At 56.3% G+C, this 25,541-nt stretch overlaps 1 protein-coding gene across 3 annotated transcripts; it reads left to right on the top strand.

Moving 5' to 3' along the window:
* The first annotated feature begins 1,016 nt into the window (after nucleotides 1–1,016).
* RSPO1 (R-spondin 1) lies at nucleotides 1,017–24,306 on the top strand. 3 transcript variants are annotated; one of them, XM_039729216.1, is made up of 6 exons: nucleotides 1,017–1,143; nucleotides 18,936–19,317; nucleotides 20,859–21,050; nucleotides 22,326–22,475; nucleotides 22,807–22,995; nucleotides 23,606–24,306. In XM_039729216.1, the coding sequence occupies exons 2-6, from the start codon at nucleotides 19,224–19,226 to the stop codon at nucleotides 23,755–23,757; spliced, it is 777 nt and encodes a 258-aa protein (XP_039585150.1). In that variant the 5' UTR covers nucleotides 1,017–1,143; nucleotides 18,936–19,223; the 3' UTR covers nucleotides 23,758–24,306. The 3 variants fall into 3 exon arrangements, with proteins under 3 accessions (XP_039585150.1, XP_039585149.1, XP_039585148.1); XM_039729215.1 differs by lacking the exon at nucleotides 1,017–1,143 and adding an exon at nucleotides 10,970–11,026; XM_039729214.1 differs by lacking the exon at nucleotides 1,017–1,143 and adding an exon at nucleotides 11,813–11,840.
* The last annotated feature ends 1,235 nt before the right edge of the window (nucleotides 24,307–25,541 follow it).

The raw sequence follows: 25,541 nt of genomic DNA, 5'->3' as shown, positions 1-25,541 counted from the left end.
GTGCCTGTTGAAAATTAGGCTCTGACTGTATAGACTGTCCTTAAAACACAAGCAGCTGCAAAATCCTTGGTCTTCCAAAGGTGGGAGGTGGTGATGCCTCCACCCTGGCTTGTCCTGCGTGGGGCACACGCAGCGGCTGCAGCAAAACCAGGAAATTTCAATGAATTAATTTTTCACCAGCAAAGGTCACGAGGTCCGGGATGGGTGTCGCACCCTGGGAGCAAATTTGGCTGATGCCAGGGCAGCCACCGTCGTGGCAGTCCGAGCTTCCCTGGCTCAGCCTGACCCATGGCTATTGGCTATTCCGGAGATGGTTTCCATGAGGACTTTTCTTTTTTTTTAATTTGGTAAAAATGTTGAACAATTCTGGTTTCGTCCCCATGTGGAGCGGGAAAAATTTTGAAATCTTGAACATTTTTGAGGGCTTAAAAACAATTTCCCACCCAGTTATAGCCACCAGTCTCATCAGGATGTGTTTGAAAAGCCTCCAGCAGGAGCTGAGCAGAGCTGGTCTCAGCTGGATACCACTCTCAACGAGAAATGCCGTGGCAAAGGGTCATGTTTCTTCAGAAAAAAAGTATCTTCAATAGCTCAGGAAGTTATTAGTGTCTGCTAACAATAAGAGCTTTGGATTGATTCAATAGATGCTCATTTTAATTGTAAAATGCCAGTAATGAGAAATGTGCCATCCAATGACTCATTTTTCCCTTGTAAAAATTATTGGACATTTTTATTAGTTTTACAAATGACAGGACCTCGTATTTCTGAGAACACTTTATACAAGCCTTGCACAAGCCCACTCTCATAAAAGCGTGTCTGTGGTGACATCCAGAGCCACAAGAAGGGGAGCGGTAGAAAGGCCCAAAGTGGTGAGGACAGCCCACAAGTGGAACTGGCAGGACCGAACCCCAAGAGGGTGGGAAGGGGTGGATACAGCACCGGAGACATGAGCCCCGGCGCTCCTTCCCCGGCAGAGCCGTTCTGGAGCGGCGCGGGGCGGGCAGGGGGATGGCAGCCAGCCGGCGCCCGCAGCTCTGCCCGGCGCGGAGCCCCGGCTCGGGGCCGCGCCGCTGAGCCTGGGCGGGAGATGCGCGGGGCGCAGGGAGGGCAGGAGCCAGCCCCGGCCGAGCGGAGCTGAGCCAGGTAAGCGCCGTGCCGCGGCAGCGGGAGCGGGGAGCGCCGGGCTGCGCTCGGGGCGCTCGGACACGCGGCCCCGCACCGCCCGTGCCCCGCCAGAAACACATAAAGGGTCAGACGCGGCCAGGGACACCGGGCAGGCACATCCCGGCATCACGTTCCTCCTGCTCTTAGGGCATCCGAGCTGCTTTGGCCAGACTGTGCTCTTTTTTTTAAAAAAAAAATCCAAGCGATTTCTCATGGAGAATTAATTTGCACAGGGAGGGGAAAAAAGTAGTTTTAGAGGATTTGTCATTTCAGCGTTTCGTTTCTCCTGCCTTGCTGACATTATTTGTATTTTTGTTTATGTCTCCTCGTGAGAAGTCATCTGTGACTCTGCATAGTGTGCTGTGAGCTGGCATGATATGACATAATGCAAGAGCTGAGATAGCCCAACGCTTCTATTTTAGTTTGGAGGATATTTTAAACTTTATGTTATCCAGGAAATTTCTGAAATATTTGTCTTCATTCCAAGCCAGAATGAAAACAATTTTTGAAATGTGTCGGAAGTTCCCGTGAAACAAGTAGTGAGAGCTTCCAGCTCTGCCACCGTGCGTGGCAGGGCAGCTGCAGGGGAGGCCCCAGCCTTTCGCAGGAGAGTGGCACTGGAGAGCAGGGAATGGCTTTCTGTGTCCCAGGAGGGATCTCTGGTGGCTTTACAAACCCTCTCTGGTCTGTGGGGCTCCAGCCTGGACAGGGAGAGGCTCAGCGGGGCTGCAGGCAGAGCCACCAGCCCAGAGCTGCCAAGGCTGAGCTGCTGTGGGGCAGGCTGGGCTCTGTGGGGCCGCAGGAGGCCGGGCTCCACACGCCTCCGTGTCTGGCTGGAAAGTGCTATCAGGTTCCCAAAGCCTTTGCCTTTGCCTCTGCGCTGAGACACTCAATCCTCAGAGCTTTGTTTTGTGTACTCTGGGAACTGACAATTTGTAAAGACACGCTGCTGGGCTAATCCTCCATCAGCTCCTGGAGCGGGGAGCAGCTGGATCTGGCAGCTCTCTCCCTTCTCCCACTCCAGCCTGCTGGAGCAGCCAGTGCCTGCAAGCAGTAGCTCCCAGGTTTTGACTTAAACGCAAAGCAGAGCAGCAGCTTCGCGGCCGGCAGCCGGGACCACACAGGCACCTTGTCCTCGGCCAGCCAGGCACTGTGGGGTGGCCACGCCGGCTGTGCCAGCCAGCCCTGCGTGCCACGAGGGAACTGGCAGCGATGCCAGCCTCGGTGCTGAACGCACCTGGGCTCCCTGCTGCCCTGGAGATCTCTCGGGGAAGGGAGCTCTCCCCACAGCCTGGTTTGCTGCTGATGGTCATGATGGTGCTCATCAGCTTCATGATGCTGCTGGTGCCTCAGGGAAGGGATAAAACTAAAATTCTACACAAGAATTCTCTCTGCCTGGCCACCATCTCACAAAGAGGCAAAGGGCCAAGGGTGCCTTGCCCATTGCTCCATGCACAGAGCTCGCCCACAGCCCAGCGGGGTCTTCTGTGTTTGGGGGAGCTGGGTGTCCATCAGACAGCCCTGGAAAACGGGATCACCCTGCAGCCCTGGCTGGGAAGGCACCAGTGCCATTGCTCGGCATGGGCAAGGCCTCAGATCTCAGGAAAACTCATTTTTAAGCTACTTGGGGTCTGTCAGAGCAAATGAGTTGCAGTTTCAGCAGCCACTTGCTCCTGGTTTAACCCTGGGAATGCAACTGTGTTACAAATATTTACCTGATGAGGTAAACCATCAATACCCTTGAAACTTACATTAAAAAATACTGGACTAGAGCATCTTGTGGGTTTTGCTTTTTTCCCTGCTGATTTGTTTCACAATATGCCAGAAGCATGGCTTGAGTTAGGGCTTTGGCAGGAGCTTTTATCATGATTGATATAGTGGAGGATAGAAAAGAAATTTGGTTATCAGAGGATGCCAGAACTCAACTTCCTAGCACATACATTCAATAATGCAAAAATTCTCCTTTAAAGGTCTCCTTAGAACAAATCCCAGTCATCACAAAACCCATGGAGATAAATTAAATTACATTTTAATAGTGGAGAATTCATTCCTGGGCCAGGCGCAGCAGTGAAAGTATGTTCTCTCTTAGGCAAAAGTAGCCTCATCTCCCATCAAAATTCTGAATGTTACCATATGAAAAACTTAATTGGAAATGAAACCCCAAAGCTCCCAGGGCAGAGGCACCACGAGAGACTGCCCCACCTCCTGCTCCCCTGCCCCACGGCTGCCCTGGCTGTGTTCTTGCCTGTCCTGCCCTGTTCTGGGATGGTGTGCCTCCCGAAAAAGCCAGGCTTGACCCGTCTCTCCTCGTGCTGTAGAGATTTCAAATGGTCCTGTAGAGGTTTTAAATCCCTGCAGATGCAGGCACGGGTGCCTTTGGTGAGTGCTGGGTGCACTGGGTGCCTGCTGTGGGTCATTGGGGTGGGGATCACGGGCAGTAATGAGGGATGGTGGCTCAGGGGGATGTGGGGTGAGGGGATTCAGGTGCTGCTGGGGGAAAATGGATTTGTAGGAAGTTCTCAGGGTATGACAGAAGGCCCACAGAGTCTGTATCTGTATGCCGGCCTTGAGGTAAGAACAGGGGATTGTCTGACACTGGCTGGGCCAGCCTCACCTCCAGCTCCCACACGATTGCATCCAAAAACTGGAGGGGGCAAAGGCAGAAAGAGACAGGGCAGAGCTGCCATGGCTGTGCTGCCTGTCCCTCCCACCGAGGGAGCCTTTCCCTCCTCATCCTCCCCCTCCTGGCCTCCCTGCCCTGGCTCTGGGAGCCTGAGCCTTGCTCCCTGCCCAGCCTCTCCATCCCAGCCTCATCCTGCAGTGCCAGGCTGGGCCTCTCTCTTCTCCATGTCTGCACAATGACCAAAAGCCCCGGGCAGAATTAGCTCCTTGCTCAGTGCTGCATCCAATTAATTATATAGTTTAAGACACAATATGTAGACATTTCCCATCCACACCAGCAAAGCTCTTGGCTCTGCTGGAAAGTTCTGCATGGCAGAAGGTGGCTGGGCACGGCAGACATGCGCCCTTGGCACGGGCAGGGAAGAGTGCCAAGCTGTAATTAAAGTAATTACCTGTGTTAATATGTTCTGCAAGTGGCTCGGGGTACAGCAGAGAGAGCACATCACTAACTGCTTCTGCTGCCCAGGGCTTCCCTCCACGTGCCTGCTGCTGATCTGGTCAGCTGCTCTCAGTGCAGTGAGGCTCCTGGAGGGGTCCCTGCCCAGGGGACACGCGTCCCCTGCTGCTGAGGACACACGGACAGGCACCTCCCACCCACTGCTGCTGTGTCAGGACAGCCCAGAGCACCAGCACCTATCCTGTGGGTAAGCAGGAACCTCCAGCTCATGGCTGGGGCATTCCCAAACTACCCCAGCACCCCAAAGTCACCCCAGGGTCCCAAAACTGCCGCAGGTCCCTTCTGCTGCAGCCTGCCCTCCGTGGGCACAGCAAGGAGCTCTGTGTCACTGCCAGGGCCAGCCCAGGATCAGGGCTCTGCCCTGGCTGTGGCAGGTGACCCAGGGGACTCCCGAGGGTACCAGCCTGTCCCCACACGGGGATGGGAGCCCACAACAACTCCAGGCCTCCTGCAGGTCCCGCCCGTGGGGTTTTGTCACACATGATGTCCCACATCTGGGACTCACCAGTTGGAGATGGCAGTGCTATTTCCATGTTGAACTGTAACTTTTTTACCCCCAGCCGTTCCAGGGCTTACAACTATTGTGTGGGGTTTTTAATGTTGCAAGAATTTATATTGGGAAAAAAGTGCTTTTTTTTTTTGCTTTTTTTTTTCTCTATGCCTTGGGAAATGTCATCCAGCAGGAATGTTCCCAAGAGCTGATCATGGCTGGGAGAAGGATGGGCTTGAGCAGGGGCTGCATGCCCAGCTCCCATGCCTGTCCCAGTCTCCCAGGACTGGCTCCCAGGGCTGTGGCTCCCTTGGGTGCCCCATCCGTGCTCTCCAAACTCTGCCCGTGGCCCTCAGGGACATCTGCAGCAGCAGCAGAGGCAGGAGGGAGGGAGCAGATGCCTGGAGAGGGACAGGCTGCTCACAAAGCCACTCCTGCTGCAGAGGCTCTGGGTTTCATGTCCTCCTGGCTGTGCCAGTGGCTCTTCCACTTCCAGCTCTGGATGGAGTTTACAAGAAATGCTGGAAGCCCCAGCCCTGCGATGTGTCATCATTCAAACTTCTCTTTAATAGTATCCCAAAGGAATTTATTTTTCCCCAACATCAAAGCCCCCTGAGCAATGCTGGGAGAGGCAGGGCTTCCCCCCAGAGCCTGGTGGCTCCTGCCCTGCTCGGGGGGCTGGACCCCCCCTGGCTGTGCCAGGGACAGCGATGGTTTCAGGTGGGGCCAGGGGAGGCAGAGCTGTGACAAGATGAGCATGTACGTTCACTCTGAAAGCACAAGTGAGGGGGGTATGGATTGCCCTGCTGTGAGGGTGCTGAGGCCCCTTCCAGGCTCAGCATCACTTCACAGATCACTTTCAGGAGCAGGCACCGATGGAAAAATAATAATAATGAGAAAGGAATAGCGAGGAGAAGCGAGTCTGCATCTCCCCCTCTTCTGCCAGCATTCAGAGGGCACTGGGGATGCAGGCAGAGCATCTCCTCAGACCTCAGTGCTCGGGGGATCCCCCTGTTCCCCAGTGCTGCTGTCCTCCCCAGCTGCATGAGTTTTGCAGAGGGAATTCAGCAGAAGAACTGCAGCAGCTCCTGCCTCTGCAAACACAGCGTGCTGCTGTCCCTGCCAGCACTCCGGGCTGCTTCGCCTCAAGGAATCTGTGACATCCGTCCTGCTGTGATCTGTAACAATATTGGGATTAAATTAGCTTCCCTGAGCTGCAGAGAGGTCAGTGTGTAAGGCCCCTGGTTAATCCAGCAGGCCAGGGAGAACAGAAGCCTCCCTGCATTGGGAAAGGAAAACAACGGGGTCTGTTTGCAATCCGTGCAGCTAATTCAAACAGCATTCCTCAAACAACGGGGGAAAGGGCCTTGGGAGCAAATGGGAAAGGAGTGTTTCCCAACATGCACAGAATGCTGCTCCTTGGGGAGAGGGGAATGTCCAGACTGCACGGACGGGGTGCCAGGAGAGATGCCAGGCCCTGGAGGAGGTCTGGACAGCGAGTGGGGCACACAGCAGCCCTGGGCACAGTGAACCCAGAGCAGCTCAGTCCTGCTGGGCCCCCCGAGCAGCCCAGGGGGCAGGGGGTGCTGCCAGCCCCACATCTGGGCTGGATTGGGCAGCTCGTCCCCAGCTCTGGGGTGACAGGGTCCCGCTGTGCTGTCACCCACAGAGGGTTTTACGCTGCAGGAGCTGGCGTGGCTCTGCAGCTGTGCTGAGGTAAGAAAAGGGGATTGCCTGACTCTGCTGTGGGCTGCAGGCTTGTTGGTACAGGACACGAAATAAAATGATGTGGATATTGAAATTTTTAAGGTAAAAAGAAGGAAAGTTTAATTTTTTTATTCCAACATTTATAAATTTTTAAAAGTGACAGTGGATCGGAGGATGATAATGCCACTTCTCCAATGACACTGGACAAACCAACAGTCTATCAAATTTCTCCTCCTCTAAAAAAAACCCAAAACAATTAATTATTTACATAAATCACATTAAAAAGTTTGTTACAAAAATGTAAACATCAGAAGGCTTAAAAAAACATAAAAAAATAAGACAACACAGTCTGGGCCAGCCTCACCTTGAGGTCCCACATAATGAATGCATCCAAAAACTGGAAGGGGCCAAAAGGCAGAAAGAGAGAGGGCAGAGCTGCCATGGCTGTGCACCGAGGGAGCCTTTCCCTCCTCATCCTCCCCATCCACCTCCCCTTGCCCAGCTGTGGCTCTCAGCACCAGCCTGGGGTGAGCACTGGGGACAATCCCAGATGGAGAGGCTCCCAGCAGGGAGCATCAGCAGGGCTGGAGGGAAGCCCGGGATTGCTCCGGGAGCAGAGGCATGCCAGTGATCCTGTCAGGAGGTCAGCTCTACATCCTCTGGCTCTCACAGCTTCACATCCTCTGGCTCTCCCAGCTTCACATCCTCGGGCTCTCACAGCACCACGGTGCCCCTGGCGTGCCACAGGGTGGTGGTGAGACCAGGGTGAGCAGCTCTCCACCATCCTCAGCTCTGTCTGGGGCTGTGTAGAGGAGGAGCCTCGTGTGCTCGAGGCAGAGCCTCTGTGAACCTCAAGAGGGTAAAGCAGTGCCCCAAGGGAACCTCTCCACCCTTAAGGGAGCAGGCTGGAGGCATTTAGGAGACACACTCAGTGCCATCTTTGGCTGATGTCTGTGGGGAGTGCGGGTTGTTCATTCAAACGTGAATGAAGGATGAGAGGAAATCACAGGATGGGTCAGGTTGGAAGGCACCACAGAGGTCATCAGGTCCAACCTCCCTTCTTCAGCAGGGTCAAGAAGAGAGAGAAGCACGTGGCACAGCATTGTGTCCAGATGGTTCTGGAATAGCCCCAGGGAGGGAGAAACCCTCTCTGGACAATCTTCAGTAACTGCACAGGGAAGAAATTCTGCTTCATGTCCAGGGGGAGCTTCCTGGGCATCATTTCCAGCCCATTCCTCCCGTGAGCCCTGCCAGGGGCGCAGGCCCTGCCTGGCAGCCAGGGCAGAGTGGAGGCAGTGGGCAGGCACTGGCAGAGCCGTGCTCCTGACACTCTGCTGGTGTTCAGGTGCTCTTACAAACTGCCTGGGCTGTCATCCTGCAGCTCAGAACCTCAGAGCAGCAGCCAGAAAAGAGCTCGTGTCCAGTCTGGGAGTGTCACAGACCCTTCAGGACGTACTTGCTTTCCTTCTGCTTTCTCTGTGAGTGTCTTTTCTGCTTTTTGCTTGTGCTGAGATATTATCAGAGGCTGATGAGGCACCAGGGATGAGTAATGCACCTTTTGTGCCAGCTGGGAATCTGCAGGCACTGGTAGGGTTGATGTGGGTCTGAAGGAAGCTGTGGTGCTCAGTGCTGGATCTGCCTGGTGCAGACCTGGGTGCAGCCACAGCCCCTGCCCTCAGCTGCACCAGGTGAGGGACATGGCTCCTGCTTGTCCCTGGGCAGGGTCAGCCTTCCATGGAACACCTTCCCCCTCTTCAAGAGGGCTTTGCAAAGCAGGAGGTGCAGAGGGATGAAATTGCACCAGAATAATGCAGGTTTTTAATGCAGAGGAGAAGCATGTACTGTAAGGGTGGGCTGGGGGATGTGGAGGAATTGGCACTTCCCGTGCAGGAGCAGAGTGGGGCTGTCCCCTCAGCTTTGTGCAGAGCCACTGTGCCCGTGTCCCAGCCAGAGGAGCCCAGGCAATCTGCTGTGGGTGTCAAGGAACCCTCTGCTTTCCATCTGGAGCAGCTTGGTGTCTTATCCTGCTAAACCAGGGAATTTCATGTCCCTTTGTAGAGGAGAGAAACAACCTGTTAGGGATTAATTTAGGATCAGCCTCAAGAGCCATTAGCTAAAGAAAACCAAGCCTGTAAATGAGCTCCTGTCAGAGGGGGAGGAATTGTAGGACTTTGTGCTGGGTTTATTGTGCAGGTTTTGGTGTGATTCACCCTAAAATTGCAGATGTCTCTGCAATGACACCTCTGGCACCAGGGAGTGTGTCCCTTTGCCTTCAGCCAGCCCCACTGCTCTGTTGGCTGGTTACTGCTGTGCTGGTAGCCCTGGGTCTGTCAGCATTGCCAGCACAGAGCTCTGACTTTGGGGTTTATTGCTCAGCTGGAAACTTGATCTACAGCTGTCAGCAGAGGCTGCACCACTCCAGTATCAGAAAGGAGGTTTGGCTGCTCCATGTGCATCAAATACAGATCTTGGCTTCATAATTTTTTACTCATCCAGTCAATGGAGTAACATTGTCCCTGACAACATTTGATGGCACTTGAGAATTTCCTAGAATAGAAAGTTTAAAAAAAAAGCTCTAAATATAAATAGAAAAAGGTCTTGGATATGGAGACTTGCAGCAGTGACTGCTCAGCATCTGCCAGCAAGCAGCACACTCTGTGAGACAGAAAGATCTCAGTGACATCATTTGCAAATAGGAAACGAGGGACATTTAACGAGGTGCCAAGGAGAGCTCAGGATGAATCAAACGTCCATGTACATGAGCACTAACACACAGCACAAAGGAAAAGCTGCAGAAAGGGTGAGTTTCCCCTCCTGCCTGTGTTTGGGGTATTTTGCACCTCTGTGCTCACAGCTGCCCCCACACAAGGGCTGTGTGAGGAATTCATGAGGATCTCTGTGTCTGGGGGGTGCTTGGTGCCCTGTTCTGTGTCCATACCCTTGCCCTGCTCTTCCTCAGGGCTGTCAGGTCCATACGGAGTCACTGAGCACTCCAGGGCTGGTGCCAGCAGCTGTCAGGGATACTCAGGGACCTCCCTTCAGTGGGGGCTCAAGGGCAGCAGTGTTGAAGGGGAACTGCCCTGGCCCAGCAGGGACCCAGCAGGGACCCAGGAGCCACCACAGGGTTTGAAAGAGCCTGAGCCCTCTGGCTTCCAGCTCAGAGCCCTGCAAGCCCGGGGGGTGTCCCCAGGAGACTGCCAGGGTCCATGGGCACATCATGCCCAGGGGCTGCCTGGCAGCTTGTCACACACCCCTGGGACAATCTCCAGGGCACCAGGGCTCTGGGCAGAGCTCATGGCATCACATCAGCCCTGTGGGGAATGAGGGTCACTCATGGCTGCTGGCCCTCGAGGCTGGTGGCCACCAGCTCCTCTGTGTGGCTGGGACAGGAGCACTGGCCAGGGCCCAGAGTGGCTCTGGGAACACCTGGCTGCTCCCTGAGCCCCTGTGCAGCTCTGCCCACCCCAGCAGGCGTGGTGGGGCTCAGGGAAGGTGCCTGAGCACTGATGTTCCCTGTTCCCTGCACGGAGCAGGGTCTACCACGTGTCCACCCTGGAGTGCAGGTGGAGGAGGGAGAGGGAGGAGAGCTCTGGGGCTGCTCAGGTGTGCTGCAGGGCAGGTGTCCCAGGCAGCCCCAGCACAGCCATGCTGCTCTCCTGAGCAGGAGTGTTTCCTCCTGCTGCACAGCCAGCAATGGAAAAACAACCAGGCTCTGAGCTCGTTGCCTTCATGCCTTCCCCCCCTCCAGAGGATAATAAGCTGCTTTTAATATCTGACATGTTTATTAACAGATGCAGTTGTGACAGCTGATGACTTCATATGCCACTTACCACTAAAATGTTAGTAATAACTCGGAATTAACTGTCATAAATAAAAGAGACTACAAAGACAACTGGATGGTGTGTCACTCTGCAGTAATTTACTGAGACCCTGTTGGCTCTGGATGCGAGGCTGGAAGGTCCTTCGTGGAGCTCCAGTCCGGGTTTTGCAACAGCCACAATATTTTGGCTGGATATTGTCTTAGGAGGTGGTACTAGTGGGGTGGAATTCCCTCATGCAGGAGTTTGCACTGGATGCCTTTACAAAGCTGGATACTCTGGTAATAATAATAATAAAAAGCCCCTACCCCTGGATGGGGACGGAGTCTACGGATGGAGCCCGGGATTTATGAATGTGCAAATTGCTGTGATAGGATCACAAACTTTCTGCTTTGCATACGCAGGGAGCAGCGTGGGCTGATGGAGTAGGAGCTTTACGAGCTGAGATCCTGCACATCGCAGAGGGGTTTGTTTCTCTGTGCAAACCCCGCTAGAAACCTGCTTTAAAAAACCAGCCACCACAAAACCCAAACGCACCAGGCTTCTCCATGAACTCGCCATCAACATGTTTTTCATTTTTTTTGACAGAAACGTGTGTGTAACTTTCTCTGGAGGAACTGAGGAATTTTGTAGTTGCTCTTATAGTATTTTAAATCTGAGAACCCAGTAGAGTCTTTTCCGCAGTGATGAGGGAGTGACAAGTTGAAGGTAAGGGCTTCAGCATGCATGTTTGTGTCGATGGAGCTTTTGCAACGCGGGGCTGCTAATGAAGAAGGCGAGCCGTGTCAGCATCTGCCCGCGGCTCTGCCTTGTGCAACGTGGATAATGAGCCCAGACAATGAGAGCTGCGCGGAATCACAGCACCATCTGTGGGATCCCCTGCCTCCCTCCCCCTCCCCCGAGGTCCGTGGGGCTTGCAGGGAAGCCGGGCTGCTCTCTGCGTCCCCTGGCACCGGGCTGGGGACGGGGACGGAGGCAGCTGGGCTATTGATCAGCTGGCCGGAGCTCCCGGCTGGGTCCGGGCCGGCTGCGGGGCGCAGCCGTGCCCTCTGCCCCGCTCTGGTGCCAGTGGGAGCGAGGACAGTGGATTTGCTGCTGCCTCAGTCCTGCTGCGGCTGCACCTGAGGCAAGGCTGCTGCCACGCACCCGTGGGGTGAGTACGGGCTCTGTGCAGCTGGAAGGGGGGAAATCATTAACGGGGATGCCGGCACTAATTAGAGTGGTGCTGATGTGCAGGGAAGTGCTGCTGGATGCAGTGAGGGTCAGCGAGGGCTCCTGCAGCCTGGCGTGGGTCAGGGTGGCTCCAGCTGAGGTCTCCACGTGCTGAGAGAGCTGGCTGGGGGTCACTGGGCTTGCCCACCCCTGGGCTGCCGAGTCTCAGGCATGTGTGTTCCCTTGAACGGTTCAGGTGATGTGGTTTGGGGTTAAAGAGGCACCTCACAGTGAAAGGCATTAAAATAGGGTGAGAAGAAAACGCCAAGGCACGCATGGAGCCCCCACTCTGCTGCACGGGGGTCAGCAGGTACCCACACAAAAAACTCCGTCACCTGCAGGTCTGTGAGCTTGGGGCAGTGCTTGCGATGCTGTGTGGGGCGCCAGGTCTGCGCTGAGATCTCCCAGGGACTCGCAGGGAAGCCTCTCCCCGGCGGGTTCTCTGTTTGGAGTGGTTTTGTCTGTTGGTGACCCCGGAGGGGATGAGCTCCCGGCTCCATGCGCTCACCCCGCTGCGGGGCCAGGGCTGCGCAGGCTGGGTGGGAGCATGGCAGCGGCACCGCGGGGCTGGGAACGCCAGTGCTGCAACATGCCTGCAAACCACCCTGGAAAAAAGGCTCCTTTCGGCTGGATCAGCTCCCTGGCCCCTGCGCGGCCGCTGCGAGAGCAGCAGCACCACCCTGAGGGACGCGGCAGGGAGGAGCGGGGACAGGCACCCGCTCGGGAATGCAGGGCATGATGCCCTGAGCACGGCCAAAACCTCGGGAAATGCAGGGCATGATGCCCTGAGCATGGCCAAAAGCTCTGGAAATGCAGGGCATGATTCCCTGAGCATGGCCAAAGGCTCTGGAAATGCAGGGCATGATGCCCTAAGCACAGCAAAAAGCTCTGCAGATGCCCTGAGCACAGTCTAAAACTCTGGAGATGCAGAGCAGGGATGCCCTGAGCACGGCCAAAAGCTCTGGAGATGCAGGGCATGATGCCCTGAGCACAGCAACAAGCTCTGCAGATGCCCTGAGCACAGTCTAAAACTCTGGAGATGCAGAGCAGGGATGCCCTGAGCACGGCCAAAAGCTCTGCAGATGCTTTGAGCACAGCCAAAAGCTCTGGAGATGCAGAGCAGAATGCCCTGAGCACAGCCAAAAGCTCTGCAGATGCCCTGAGCACGGCCAAAAGCTCTGGAGATGCAGGGCATGATGCCCTGAGCATGGCCAAAAGCTCTGGAGATACAGGGCAGGGATGCCCTGAGCATGGCCAAAAGCTCTGGAGATGCAGGGCATGATGCCCTGAGCACAGCCAAAAGCTCTGGAAATACAGGGCATGATGCCCTGAGCACAGCCTAAAGTATGCCCTGAGCACAGTCTAAAACTCTGGAAATACAGGGCATGATGCCCTGAGCACAGCCTAAAGTTCTGCAGATGCAGGGATGCCCTGAGCACGGCCAAGGGCAGCTGTGCCACCGTGTGCAGGCAGCAGCTGAGCCGAGCACAAGCCCCACATTTCCATCAGCCAAGCCAGATGTGAGCTGGCACAGCTCTTCCTGGCCTGTGAGGCTGGGACTGGCGAGCACCAGAGCCAAGGGCCAGCTCAGCCCTCCTGGCCTGTGGGGACAGCCCTGGAGGGGGACAGAGGGGGCCGTGCAGCCGAGGCAGGTGGCACTGGCAGCAGAGACCCTTCCCTGAGCAGTGTGAGGGGGACGTGTCATCCTGCCAAGGGTGGAAGTGCCTGTCTTTGCCTGAGACCTGGCAAAGTGACAGGTTTCCTGTCATGCCCACCACCAACCTCCTCCAGGGAGATCCCGTGGGGCTGCAGCTTCCTCACGGGCAGCAGGGCAGCGTGGGCTGGCTGCAGGATCCATTGCAAGCCACCCCGAGCACTGCCAGGCCTGCAGAGCTCAGACCTTGCTGCCCCTGTCCCAGTGCTGCAGGGGGCTGTCATCCCACTAAAAGGCAGAGTTTGGATGGGCTCAGTCCAGCTGGCAGCAGAAATTGGTCTGGAGGGCACCCTGGCTGCCTGTCACTCCCTCCTCTCTGTCCTGCCACACACCCAGAGCTGAGGCTGTGGGGTTTTTTCCCAGTTTGTTTTCCTCTGCTGCTGGAGTCGGTGCTACTCCTGGCTCTGCAGGGCTCAGGTTGATGTCTGGGAGAGCCAGAGCACTGGGAATCCCCTCAGGAAGCTGCTCTTGGCGGATGGTTCCTGTGCACATGGCCACCAGGAAGCCCCAGGTGTGCTCAGGGCTCCAGCTTTGGCAGCTCAGCACAGCAGCCCGTGGCTCATCGGGCCCCTGTGAGCCTGGACATTTGTGTTCACAAAGCTGGCAGGCAGGGTCTGTGGTGGAAGGAGCTGTGAGCCCTTGTTAGCATGCATTTCCAGAGAAATAAGGGGGGAATTGGGTATTGAGCTGGATGTGTGTGCACTTGTTGTAGGATGAGCCTCAGCACTCAGTCTGTGCTTCTGGGTGTGTCAGACCCCCCTGCTCCCACCCCCAGGGCTGTACCTGACACGGTGTGTGTCCATCCCCACCTCCTGGGGCACCTGCTCAGCATGACCCTGCTCAGCTATGGGCTTTTAGGGGAAAAAACCAGATTTTCAGTGCCCTGCTCTGTGCTACCCCACACTGGGCTGCTCTGTTTCCTGGTCTGTGATTTGTTTGTGCTGTTCTGGTGAGTTACTGATCTGCAGGAGGCTCAGACCCACCCGAGCTGTGCCAACAGAGGTTTGCCTGTCCCATGACTGCAGTCACATCCCCAGGCTCAGAGCCGTGCCTGCCAGGCTGATTGCAGTGCAGCTCCAGATGCTGCTCTGGCTCTGTGGAGCAGCAGCAGGCGCAGATCCTGCAGCCTGCCTCAGGCTCTGCCTCCTCCTCCTTCTCCAGAGCAGCGTGCTGCCTGTGCGCTGGCATGAGGGCCATGGGAATCCCCCTGTAAAACATTTCCTGATGTTTTACAGCGCTGAAGCACTCTGCTCCTGGAGGGAGGCCTGTGGCACTGTGGATTTCTTGGAGCAGCTGCTGTGGGGGAGCTGCAGGGGCTGGGGCAGCTCCCACTGCCAGGGCAGGGCACAGGGATGGCCAAAAGCAGCAGCCCCTCAGTGTCACAGCACGGGGAATGCAGTGCAGGAGCTGGTGGAGGAAGTCAGACCTCAACAATGCTGTGGATAGCTCTGCTGCCAGATTGGGCTTTTATTATTTTTATTTTTTCGCTGGAGTTTATGGGTTGGGGATTTTGCAGAACTTGGCACTGGGATCTAATATCAAATGAAGACCTTCTGGTTCGGAAATTTGACTTAATGCAGCCGTCTTTTATTGCTTCAAGGATTAAGCACAACAAAGTGGCTCTGCCTGTGCATGTGCAGAGCTGCTTGCCAGAGGCACGTGAGACACCCTGTGGCAGCTGTGGTGGCCCAGCCAAGCCTGGTGGGACCTTCCACTGCAGAGGGTTTCCCAGTGCTGCTCCTGGAGCATCAGCCTTGGGAGCACAGCAGCACAGAGGGACTTCCCAAAGAGAATGAGGGCCCAAACCTGCTCCCCCAGCCCTTCCCTCCTAGGCAGGGCAGGCAGGGAGCTCTGCCATGGGGTGACCAGCACAGGGAACAGGGCACGGGCAGGGCAGCCAGCGGGCTCAGGGAGCACCAGCAGCATGGGCACATCCCTGGGCGCTGTGGAACAGGGACAGGGGATGAGCAGCTGCCATCTCTGGGGTTTGAGGGGGCTGTTGAAAGCTCCACAAAGGCAGGATGGGGAGTGAGCAGCGTGGAGCTGCTGCTGCCACCCACAAATTTACAGAGCTGGACTCTGCCCTGGGGCTGAGAGGCTTTGGGGTGGTGTGTCCTGGGGCTGGGAGCCCTCAGGGTGGTGTGTCCTGGTCCTGGGAGCCCTCAGGTTGGTGTGTCCTGGGGCTGGGAGGTCTCAGGGTGGTGTGTCCTGGGTGTTGTCCCCTGGTGTGGGGCTGGGACCAAGCAAACCCTGCAAACCATGACTCCTCCTGCAGGAAGCCACTTTGTGCATATTCACACAGAGGAAATTCAATTTCTCTATCCAGGGCCTGGAAACCCAAATTCCCCAGCTCACAGCTGGGCTGTTGGCAGCGACCTGGCAGTTCCCAGGGGTTCATTCCTGCTGCTGCTGTAGCCAGGTCTGTCCTGCCTCCAGCATCTGGTCCTTCTCTCCAAGGCTCAGTAAACCTTTGGAGAGCCTGTTTACATTTGGGATCCTTGGTACATTCAGCAAGAGGCAATATATCAGCAATTTAGTTATTGTGGATTAGGTCTCAAATATCCTGGGGATATAATGTTGGTCTTTCTCACCTTGTGTGTAGGAGGACTAATGGCAAATTATCTGGATGGTTTACATTTTCTGGTTTGTATTTGAGCTCCCAAGGACCAATTTATCCTGATTGAATTGCAAACAAGGCTTAGTGCCATCTCAGATTCAGGGGCCAGGTCTCTCCATAAATGAATTCAGAACAATTCAGGTTACCCCAAATTCTTCCTGTAGATTGGATAATGGCATAAATCCTGCGAATGTTTAGACTGGAAATTGTTTGCAGCAACCTGAGCTTGACTGATGGCTGCAGTAAGAGAAAGAATCATAACTCGTGTCCTGCAGTGAGGGTGGGGAAGGCAGTCCAGCCAGACAGTCCAGCTCACCACAGACCCCCAGGTGCTCAAGGGGGCATTTGGAGACCTGTGGATCATGTGTGACCTGCCCAGACAGCACCTAGAGTGCCAGTGGCCTTTCTGTGCTGAGGCAGCAGCTGTGGCCAAGCCCAGGCTCTCTTTGGGCTAGAAAGTGAGGAATCAAGGAGGGAGAAGCATGTGCTCGCTTGGTTTGTGCTGCAGTCCCAAGGTTTCCCATGGCACCTCCCTGCCCCATTAGAAATGGGTCTGTGGTGGTGGCACGAGCGTCACGCTGGCTCTTGGCACACCAGGGCTGTGTTTGCTCCCTCAGGACATCCATCCCTGCTGCTGTCCCCACGCCGGGGGACCGTGCCCAAGCTGTGAGTGTTGTGTAAACACGGCGTGTGCTTCCTGCGGGCGCCTGCACCGCAAAGCCGCCCTAATTAAACACCGGCGGCGGCCGCAGCACCACGGTCCCTCTGGAGCTGCACTGATGCCATCCCCAGGCTGCTGTGGCCCTGCTGGGCATGTGGACTGTCCCACACCACCTGTCCCGAGGGTCCCTGCTGCCCCCCAGGTCCCTGCAAAGCGCAGAGGAGCTGCGGGGATCCCCCTGTGCTCAGCCCCGTCAATGCTCCCACCAGCCCGGCTTAAGCACTTGACAGTGTTTATAAAGCAGCTCGCAGCAAACAGGCTTGGAAGTGCAGAACAAGTTGGTGTTTACACAAGTGACTAATTATTTATTTGAAAATCCTGCGGACCAGCCGTGGGCTGTAACGACAAGCACATGGCGAGCGCTGGGCTCCTGCCCCGGCAGCCGCAGCGGGGACGCGGTGAAAAGTTCAGAGCCACCAGGGCAGGGGGACAGTGGCCGTGGCCCAGGTGAGCCAGGCCTGCCAGGAGTGTCTGTGCCACGTGCTGCCACAAAGCTCAGCGGCACCCAGCTCACAGCAGCCCCCTCCCTCCAGGCGCTCTGCTGTGGGGCCATAGCCCCCTTAGGTGGGCTGGAGCAGGGGGCTGCTGGGCCAGTGGCCCTCCAGCAGGTCCCCCAGGCAGGGTGGGCCAGGGAGGGGAGCAGCCCCCGGGGACCAAGTCCATCCCAGGCAGAGGCTGGGCTCTCTTCCAGCACTGTCGCCAGCAGTTGTTTGGGGCATCGGTGATTGCGCAGTTATTATAAAGGGATTAAAACAATTTTCTGTTTCGTTTGACTTCACAGAGCAAATGTTGTCGCCTTTATTCCGGCACAATGTCTGCCGTTGGCAGGGCTTTGCTCTGCCAGCTGCACAGAGGAGTGGGGCCCGGCTTGGCAGTGCCAGATCTCTTGGTGCAGCATGGAGCTTGCCCTTCACATCAACCACTTGAAAACTAACCATTTGAAAACCACAGGGAAATGCCCTGTCAGGAGCCAGCTGAGCAAGGGTTTGGGCTCTCTCAGGGAAGGATGGCACATGTGGAGTGCTGGCTGCTGGCTGGCGGGCAGCTGGGCTTCCCTTCTCTCTCCCCAATTTCATGCAGAGCCATTGGTTTGCTGCCAGCCTGGCCTGCTGGTGTTGCCATCTCATCACTCCGTCCTGCCGTGCACGTTGGGCCACTCTGTGCCATGGCTTGGTGAGGGCAGCGTGGCACTCGCAGCTGGGCTGTCTCTGCCCCACACTGGGTTCTCTGTCCCATGTTAGGTTCTCTATTCCATGCCACGTTCACTGCCCCATACCAGGCTCATTGCCCCATGCCAGGCTCGTTGCCCCACACCAAGCTCTCTCCCCCATGCCAGGCTCTCTGCCCTGTGCCAGGCTTGCTGCCCCATGCCAGACTTACTGCCCCACACCAGGCTCTCTGCCCCATGCCAGGCTTTCTGCCCCATGTTGGACTCTCTCCCCCACACAAGGCTCTCTCCCCTATGCCAGGCTTGCTGCCCCATGCCAGACTCACTGCCCCACACCAGGCTCTCTGCCCCACACCAGGCTCTCTGCCCCATGCCAGGCTTGCTGCCCCATGTTGGGTTCTCTGCCCCACACCAGGCTCTCTGCCCCATGCCAGGCTCTCTGCCCCGTGCCAGGCTTTCTGCCCCATGTTGGACTCTCTGCCCCACACCAGGCTCTCTGCCCCACGCCAGGCTTGCTGCCCCACATTGGGCTCTCTGCCCCACGCCAGACTCTCTGCCGCGTGCCAGGCTCTCTGCCCCACGCCAGACTCTCTGCCCCACACCAGGCTCTCTGCCCCACGCCAGGCTGTCTCTGCCGGTGAGCCCGGGGCAGAGCAGCTCCCTGTGCAGGCAGCGCTGACCCTGCCCTGTGCTTCGGGGAACAGGAGACGGGAGGTTTGGAAATTCCCTCAGAGCAGAAAGGCAGCGTTCTGGGCAGCTCGCAGAGGATCCCACCCCGTCCCCAGACAGCCCCAGCCCCGGCTGGGGACTGCAGGCTGGCTCCCTGCTAGGCTTCACTACCAGCCCCAGAGGTGCCCACTTGATGGGAAACATCTTGTGTGCCTGGCACCCGCAGCAGCCATCTGCCTCTTGGGGAGGGCAGCCCAGGGGTCTGGCTCTATTTTAAACAAGTTCCAGCTCTAACTACTGTTTGCAGATGGCAAAGATGCACTGAGTATTCAGATGGATGCTGGTTGCTAGCAACAGGGACTCATGGATGAGGTTGGAGCACAGTTCTCCCCACACCACTCCAGGTGCCACTATCTGCCAGCACCCCCAGTGCACCCCACAGCCCCCTGCTCACCCCCAGCTATTGTGGGAGTGATGCTGCCTGTCAGGTTAACCCGTTCTCCTCTTCTTTTGCAGTTCCTGCCAGCGTCCCTGTGCGAGCAGCTAACGCAGTGCCGAGCCCCCGACGGGACTAGGGCCGAGCTCCTGCACTCCTGACAGGGATGAAGGTAGAGCCATGTTCCCTGCTACCTAAGCTGCCTGGTGCTGCTGTCGTTCGTGGATATGGTGGCAGCCCCGGCTCCGTGCACAGACTCTCAGCTCTGATCCCACCCGGGAGGATTTAGCGGCAGCAGAGAGCCCAGCTGCGGAGCACGCTCCCCCAGCCACCCCACGACGGAGGGGCTGCAGCGCTGGAGAGTTACTATGCAGCTTGGACTGCTTGTGGTGGTGGTTTTTCTGAGCTCGATGGATCTAACAGGCAGCAGCAAAGTGGTGAAGGGCAAGAGGCAAAGACGAAGTATGTATGAAATGCTTTTCTTCTCTACTTCCTCTCATGGTGCTGTGAAGGTCGTGCTGGTGTGAATGCAGCACAGGGAGCTGGGCAGGGCTGTGGTGCCCCAAGAGCCTGCAGAGACCCCCCAGTCCACTCCCCATGTGCCCTGAGCTGTTCCCTGAGGTCACAGGGGGGTCAGTTCTGCCTCCAGCCCAGAGGGTCCCTGGAGGGGCTCGTGCAGGGCAGCCAGGCAGAATTGGCACAAGAGCAGCCACAGGCGTTTGCCCTCCTTTATGTAAGCTCATGTTAGAGCTGTTTTACATTAAAACTGGTTTAAATTAAATTATAGAAAATTGATTTTATATTAAAACTGGGACTGCTGAGCCCTGGGAGAACAAGGAAAACCTGACGTCATGGCTAATGCTATAAAGAGCAATTTCCAGTGAGAGCCCAGTTTATACCTTTGCCATGGATGCTGAGCTTGGCACCAGGGCCCAGCTCTGCAGGAGGGATGGGGCTGCATCCCTGAGGGTCTCTGTGGAGAGGGGCCAAGGTCCACAGTGCCAGGGGGGTCTCAATCCAGACCAGGGGACCCTCCTGGCAGCTGGGGGCTGAGGACCCCCCTGCCTTCAGTGTCTTTTCACAAGGCTGAAGCCTGGGAAAACACTGAAGACAGGCCTGGCAATGGGGCTGGGGCAGGCAGTGGGGGATGCCAGGTTCTTGGGTCATGGTGGGGGATCAGAGCAGCTCTTGGGTCATGGCAGGGGAACAGAGCAGCTCTCTCACCTTTAGTCCTGACACTTGAACGCTGTGCTGCTCTGTGCTTGCTTTTGAAGTGTAGTAAACATGGTATTTAAAAGAATACATCTTTTAAATACACAGCTTTTCTATAAACAAGGACATGGCTTGCATAATAAACTAATAAAAATAACCTGCATTCTAGTCTGCAAAGAATGCGATTGGTTTCAAAACAAGCAGCATTTTATATGATAATTAAAAGCAGAAAACTCTCAAGACATGGGATTGAGTATTTTTCTTGGACTGAATGTAGGAGCTGAGAACACATCTCTATTTTGGGGGCAGTGACACCTCCTGACTGCCAGAGAGAATTTAAGGGTCAGAGCGAGATCCAGCCTGGGACGCAGCACGGACAGAATTAATGGAACAGTTTTGCTCCAGGGCCATGCACTCTGCTCCTCGGCATGGAGGCACTGCAGGGGAGGCAGCAGGAGGTGCTGGACCCCTTGGGCATGCCCATGTTAGTGTCTGCCCCACACGGGCACCAGGGCTGGCAGGCAGCAGGCTGGGATGGGCAGTGCTGGGCACAGCTGGTGGCTGCTTTGGGGTCCTGCTGCTCAGCACAGCCACCGTTGTGACCTCGTGCCCATTCTTGGCACAGCTCTGGCTCCTGTGGCCATCCAGAGCAGTGCTGCAGCGTGCCAGTGCTGCAGGAGCCTTGCTGTGCCCCAGTTCCTGCCCTCCTGCCAGTGGTGCCAGCGGTTTGGGGTCACAGCTGGTGCCTGCAGAGCCCAGCACTAACCACTGCCTCCCTCCTGCTCCTGCAGTCAGCACCGAGCTGAGTCAGGGCTGTGCCAGAGGCTGTGACCTGTGCTCTGAGTTCAACGGGTGCCTGAGGTGCTCCCCCAAACTCTTCATCCTCCTGGAGCGCAACGACATCCGCCAGATTGGGATCTGCCTGCCCTCTTGTCCTCTGGGGTACTTCGGCCTTCGCAACACGGACATGAACAAGTGCATCAGTGAGTGTGGGGCTGGGGGGAAGGGCTGGGCAGGGCCAGGGGCAGGGTAACGTGGCCTCTGCCAGGCTTTGGGGTGTCCCTGGTGGGCTGCAATGGTATAGATAGCTCAGTCCTGCTCAGCACAGCCTGCCCGAGCTCCCAGGCAGCTCCCAGCCACCTTAGCAAGCTCAGCTCTTAGGAGATTTCAGCTCTTTTAGTGATTATCAGCTCATTGAGTGATTTTATTAAGTGCTGTGGGCAGACGCAGGGAGAGAGAGGAGAAGGCTGTGTGAGGTTCCACAGAGGTGTCTTTATTGGGATCTTCTGCAAAGATTCCCAGGGACAGCTCTTCTGACAAACTGGGCAAAAGTAGCTCTTTATACAGGGAACAGGGGTTTTAGGAATTGTCCAATAGTAAGGGTCAAGGGAAAGTGACTTATAGTCTTAAGAGAGAGAAGTAAGTGTCCAAAGGTGGAAGAGAGAGGCTTCTAAGGTCCAGCCATCATGACCTGGCATTTCCTATCTTAGGCTGCTGACCACCAGGGAGGCAGTGCAGCCCTGTGCCTGCTGCAGCAGGGCTCTGCAGGGCAGCCTCTGCTCAGGTGCAGGAGCTGCTGTGGCTGTCAGCAAGGGTGAGGCAGGGCTGAGCACGGCAGCCTGAGAAGAGCCCTGCCCAGCACTGCACGGGCATGCTGTGGGTGTGGGATCTTGCAGGACCTCTGGGCAGTTTTGTTACATGGGTTGCCAGATTGGCAGCTTTTGGGAGGAGGGAGATCCTTTCAGGCACTTAGTGCCTCCTTTCCTGCTCTGCTGCTCGCCAGACTCAGGCGGCTCTGAGTGAAATCCTTGACTTGCATCTTGTAGCCAGAGCACCAGAAAGAGCTGGACATGGAAACATGGGATCACTCCCCTGGCAGCTCCATGCACAGCACCCTCACAGCCAGCTTTCCATCTAGCTCCCTTTCCATGCAGCCTGTCCTGCAGCTGCAGCTGGAGCCAGGGCTGTGTCCTTTGCACCGTCCCCTTGGCTGACTGAGGCTGCTGAAAGCCCCAGCCCAAAACCTTCCCACCCTGCCTGATTCTGGCCTGGCAGTGGCTGCTGCTGGCTGGCTGTGAGAGCTGCAGCACAGGGCTGTCCTGCACAGGGAAAGAAAAGTCACTTCTGAGTGGCACAGCCAGGCCTGGCTGCTGCAAGACCCCTGGGCTGGCAGTGTGGAGCTCCTTGAGTCTTCTGTTCACATCAGATTACGTGATGGCTTTGGTGATTTTTTTGCTTTTTTTTTTTTTTTTCCCCAGAATGCAAAATTGAGAACTGTGAGTCCTGTTTCAGTCGAAACTTTTGCACAAAATGTAAGGAAGGTTTGTATTTGCACAAAGGGAGATGTTATGTCACATGCCCCGAAGGCTACGCTGCTGCCAACGGCACCATGGAGTGCAGCAGTCCTGGTAAGCAGCCCTGCACTGATGTCTGCCCGTGGGTACTGCTGCAGGGGGCTTTAGATGATGATCCAAACCCCTTATGGTCCCCCATGCCGAGCCCTTCGTGGGGCAGAGCCCTCTGGGAACCAGCCTGGATGGGGAGCAGCCTCTGGTGTTGTGAGCTGTGACCCAGAGCTGGTGTGGCAAGGAAGGGGTGCTCAGGGACTTAGGAACCTGCTGGGGAAACACAGACTCCCTTGCAGCCTAAGGGGGGAGAGATGCAGTGGTGGGCTCTGGGATGGCCTGGGCTGGCAAGGCAGGAGGGGAGTTACAGCTGGGCTCTCTTGTTATCTGGCAGCACAATGTGAAATGAGCGAGTGGGGGCCGTGGGGGCCCTGCTCCAAGAAAAGGAAGCTCTGTGGCTTCAAGAAGGGCAATGAAGACCGAACACGGCGGATTCTGCAGGCTCCCTCTGGGGACGTGTCTCTGTGCCCTGCAACCACGGAGGTGCGGCGCTGCACGGTGCAGAAGAACCAGTGCCCCGAAGGTGAGCAGAGCTGGGGGCTCCCCATCCCTCCCCACACCCCTCAGAGCTCAGGCACAAGCAGTCAGCCAATTGTCCAGTGCCACAAATGTGCTGTGCAGCTCCTGACTCCTCTGGAGTGCAGGGGATGAGGATGTGATGGACCTGGGAGAGCTGCAGGTGGAAGGGGCACGGCCCCCAGGGTGGTGATCCTTGGCACAGCTTGTTCTGTGCCACAGGTTTCAGCTATTTTACAGAATTCACAGAATGGCAAGGCTGGAAGAGACTTTCAAGATCACCGAGTCCAACCCATGCCAAAAACCCCTCATTTTAGTTTGTTCCCTGGCCAGAGAGCAGCCAAGGATGCATGCCTTTGTGCTGCTGTGATGGGAGATCTCTACCAGAATTGCTCTGGTTTTCCCAGGAATTAGAGTCTTCAGGATGAATGGTGGTTTGGTTATCTTGCTACAGAATGGACAAGGATTGCAGCTGTGTTGAATGTTCTGAGGGGAAAGGGCTCTGAGCAGTGACTAAATGCCCAGGAATTAACCAGGGGGGCAGGGTGAAGGAGACAGGGCCAATCTGTTCCCCGATGCCTCGCTCCACCTCACAGTGCCCCTTTGCTTTACTGCAGGGAAAAGGAAGAAAAAGGAGGAGCAAGGAAAGCAAGACAATGGGAATAGAAATCGGAAAGACACCAAAGACACTAAGTCTGGCACCAAGAAGAGGAAGAACAGACAGAGAGGGGCCACGGTGCCCGCGACGCCCGCTAGCCCTGCCCAGTAGCCGGCCAGCGCGTCACCGGATGGCAAGGCAACATTGCTGCTATGTATATGAAAGCTTTATTGAACAGAGCACTGCTACACCATGTACACGTGTCCAGAGACAGACATATACTCCAGACTGACCCACGGACTGACAGAGGCCGCACACACATGCCGAAGGAGGCTGCACACACCCCCTGCCCAGGACTGTGGAGGAACGCTGCTGAGGAGGGGGAGCGCACACGGAGGCAAAGCCACAGTGTCCCCAGGGCTCTGTGGGGACACTGCAGGGAGCAGAGGTGGAGCATAAGCCAGTGAAGGACCCAGACCCCCATGGGATTGATTTCATGATCAAAGGCCTCAAATGGAGCCCAAGCACATAGCCCCAGCACAGCCCCACTCAGCCAGGGGATGAGACTGAACCCACATGGCCACTCTCCCTGACCTGGGGCCCAGACACAGAGCAGGGGCCTCTTTCTCTTCCCTCACCCCTTATTTTGTGTTTTAAGGTGTATGACTTTATCATTGCGAATACTTGTTTGTGATAAGAGGTCAGTGGCATCTGCCCTGAATCTGCTTCAAAGAATTATTTCAAATTAAAAAAAAAACCCAAAATCAAAATGACAACCAGCTTCCTGAGTGTGTGGTTCATACCTTGGCCCCTATGGAGGCTGGTGTCCCACAGGACAGAGACTCACTTGTGGAAGGGAAACTCACCAAAGCTTTAAGAAAATGCCAGGAAATGCTGCCAGCTGCAGCGCAGCCACAAATCAGCCGTCCTGCGAGAGGGACCCCAGCTGCACCCCGCTGAACTCCCCACTGAAGGATCCACTTAACACACAGCAGATTGAGAAAATGAGAGGTTACAACAAACTACAGGTGCCTGAAACGTTGTGACTCCGCTGGGCCAGTCCCAGCTGCGGGACAATCCCGGGCTGGGGACAGCTGGGGCCGGCCACCACCCCGGGTGTGGCAGGAGGGAGGCAGGCGGGAGGGGAAGGCACAGCTCAGGTCCTGCAGAAGAGAAACACATTTTTGAATTGGGTAGAAAATACCTGTCTGCGTGCCACTGGCTGGAATTCCCTGGATTCTCCTGCTCTGTGAGAGGTGATGCCTGAGCAGAGGAACTGGGACAAGGACTGTGCCAGCCAGACCTGGCAAGCCCTGTGTGGGTTTGCTGCCTGCTCTGCTCAGGGCAGGGTCACAGGGCAGCTCCCCCTCCCTGCCCTGGGGTTTTACAATGTGATTTCTCTGTATAAATGCAAAGAGACACGTCTCATTTCTCGAGAGTTCAGCAGAAGCTCTCTGCTCCCGAGGGATGGTGCTATGGCTCACAGGGTGGATCAGGGACGTGCTGCTGGAGCTCCAACTCCCCTGGCAGGGCAAAGGGCAGGGGAAGCCTCACCCCAGCCTAACCTGGTGAATCCAATCTTGGCTGTACTCGCTTCCTTACCACGCTCTGCTCTGTGGTTCGAGGGCAGTGAGCCAACAGGTGTGCAGGAGAGAGCTCCCTGTCCCTCCGAGGGTCACTGCCCACACCCACAGCCCTGCTTCTCTCCTGTGGCTCGAGGTGACCACTGAGGACTCAGCTCTGGCACAGGACACCCCAGCTCCCTTCACCCAGCCTCCCCAGGGCTGGCTCGGGGCAGGATGTGGAGGCTGCACAGTTGTTTGGGCTCCGGAGCTGTACCAAGCTCTCCGTGGCTGCTCTGCTGGCAGAAAAACCTTTCAGCCTATCGTCCACTTTGTGTTTAAGTAAACAAGAAGCTGTTACATCTTTGAAAGGGGATTCCATTTCAGCACAAT

The sequence above is a fragment of the Passer montanus genome, unplaced genomic scaffold (genome assembly GCF_014805655.1).
Source record: "Passer montanus isolate IOZ18808 unplaced genomic scaffold, ASM1480565v1 scaffold68, whole genome shotgun sequence".
Lineage (NCBI taxonomy): Eukaryota > Metazoa > Chordata > Aves > Passeriformes > Passeridae > Passer > Passer montanus.
The sequence above is the reverse complement of the archived record's forward strand: the minus strand, read 5'-3'. Positions and strand labels throughout refer to the sequence as shown.

Bases quoted from the DNA above. Each gene is read 5' to 3' on its own strand.
- RSPO1 (XM_039729216.1), top strand. From the start codon at position 19,224: ATGCAGCTTGGACTGCTTGTGGTGGTGGTTTTTCTGAGCTCGATGGAT. The intron at 21,051-22,325 runs GTGAGTGTGGGG...TTTTTTCCCCAG, and splicing joins GGACATGAACAAGTGCATCA to AATGCAAAATTGAGAACTGT. The intron at 22,476-22,806 runs GTAAGCAGCCCT...GTTATCTGGCAG, and splicing joins CATGGAGTGCAGCAGTCCTG to CACAATGTGAAATGAGCGAG.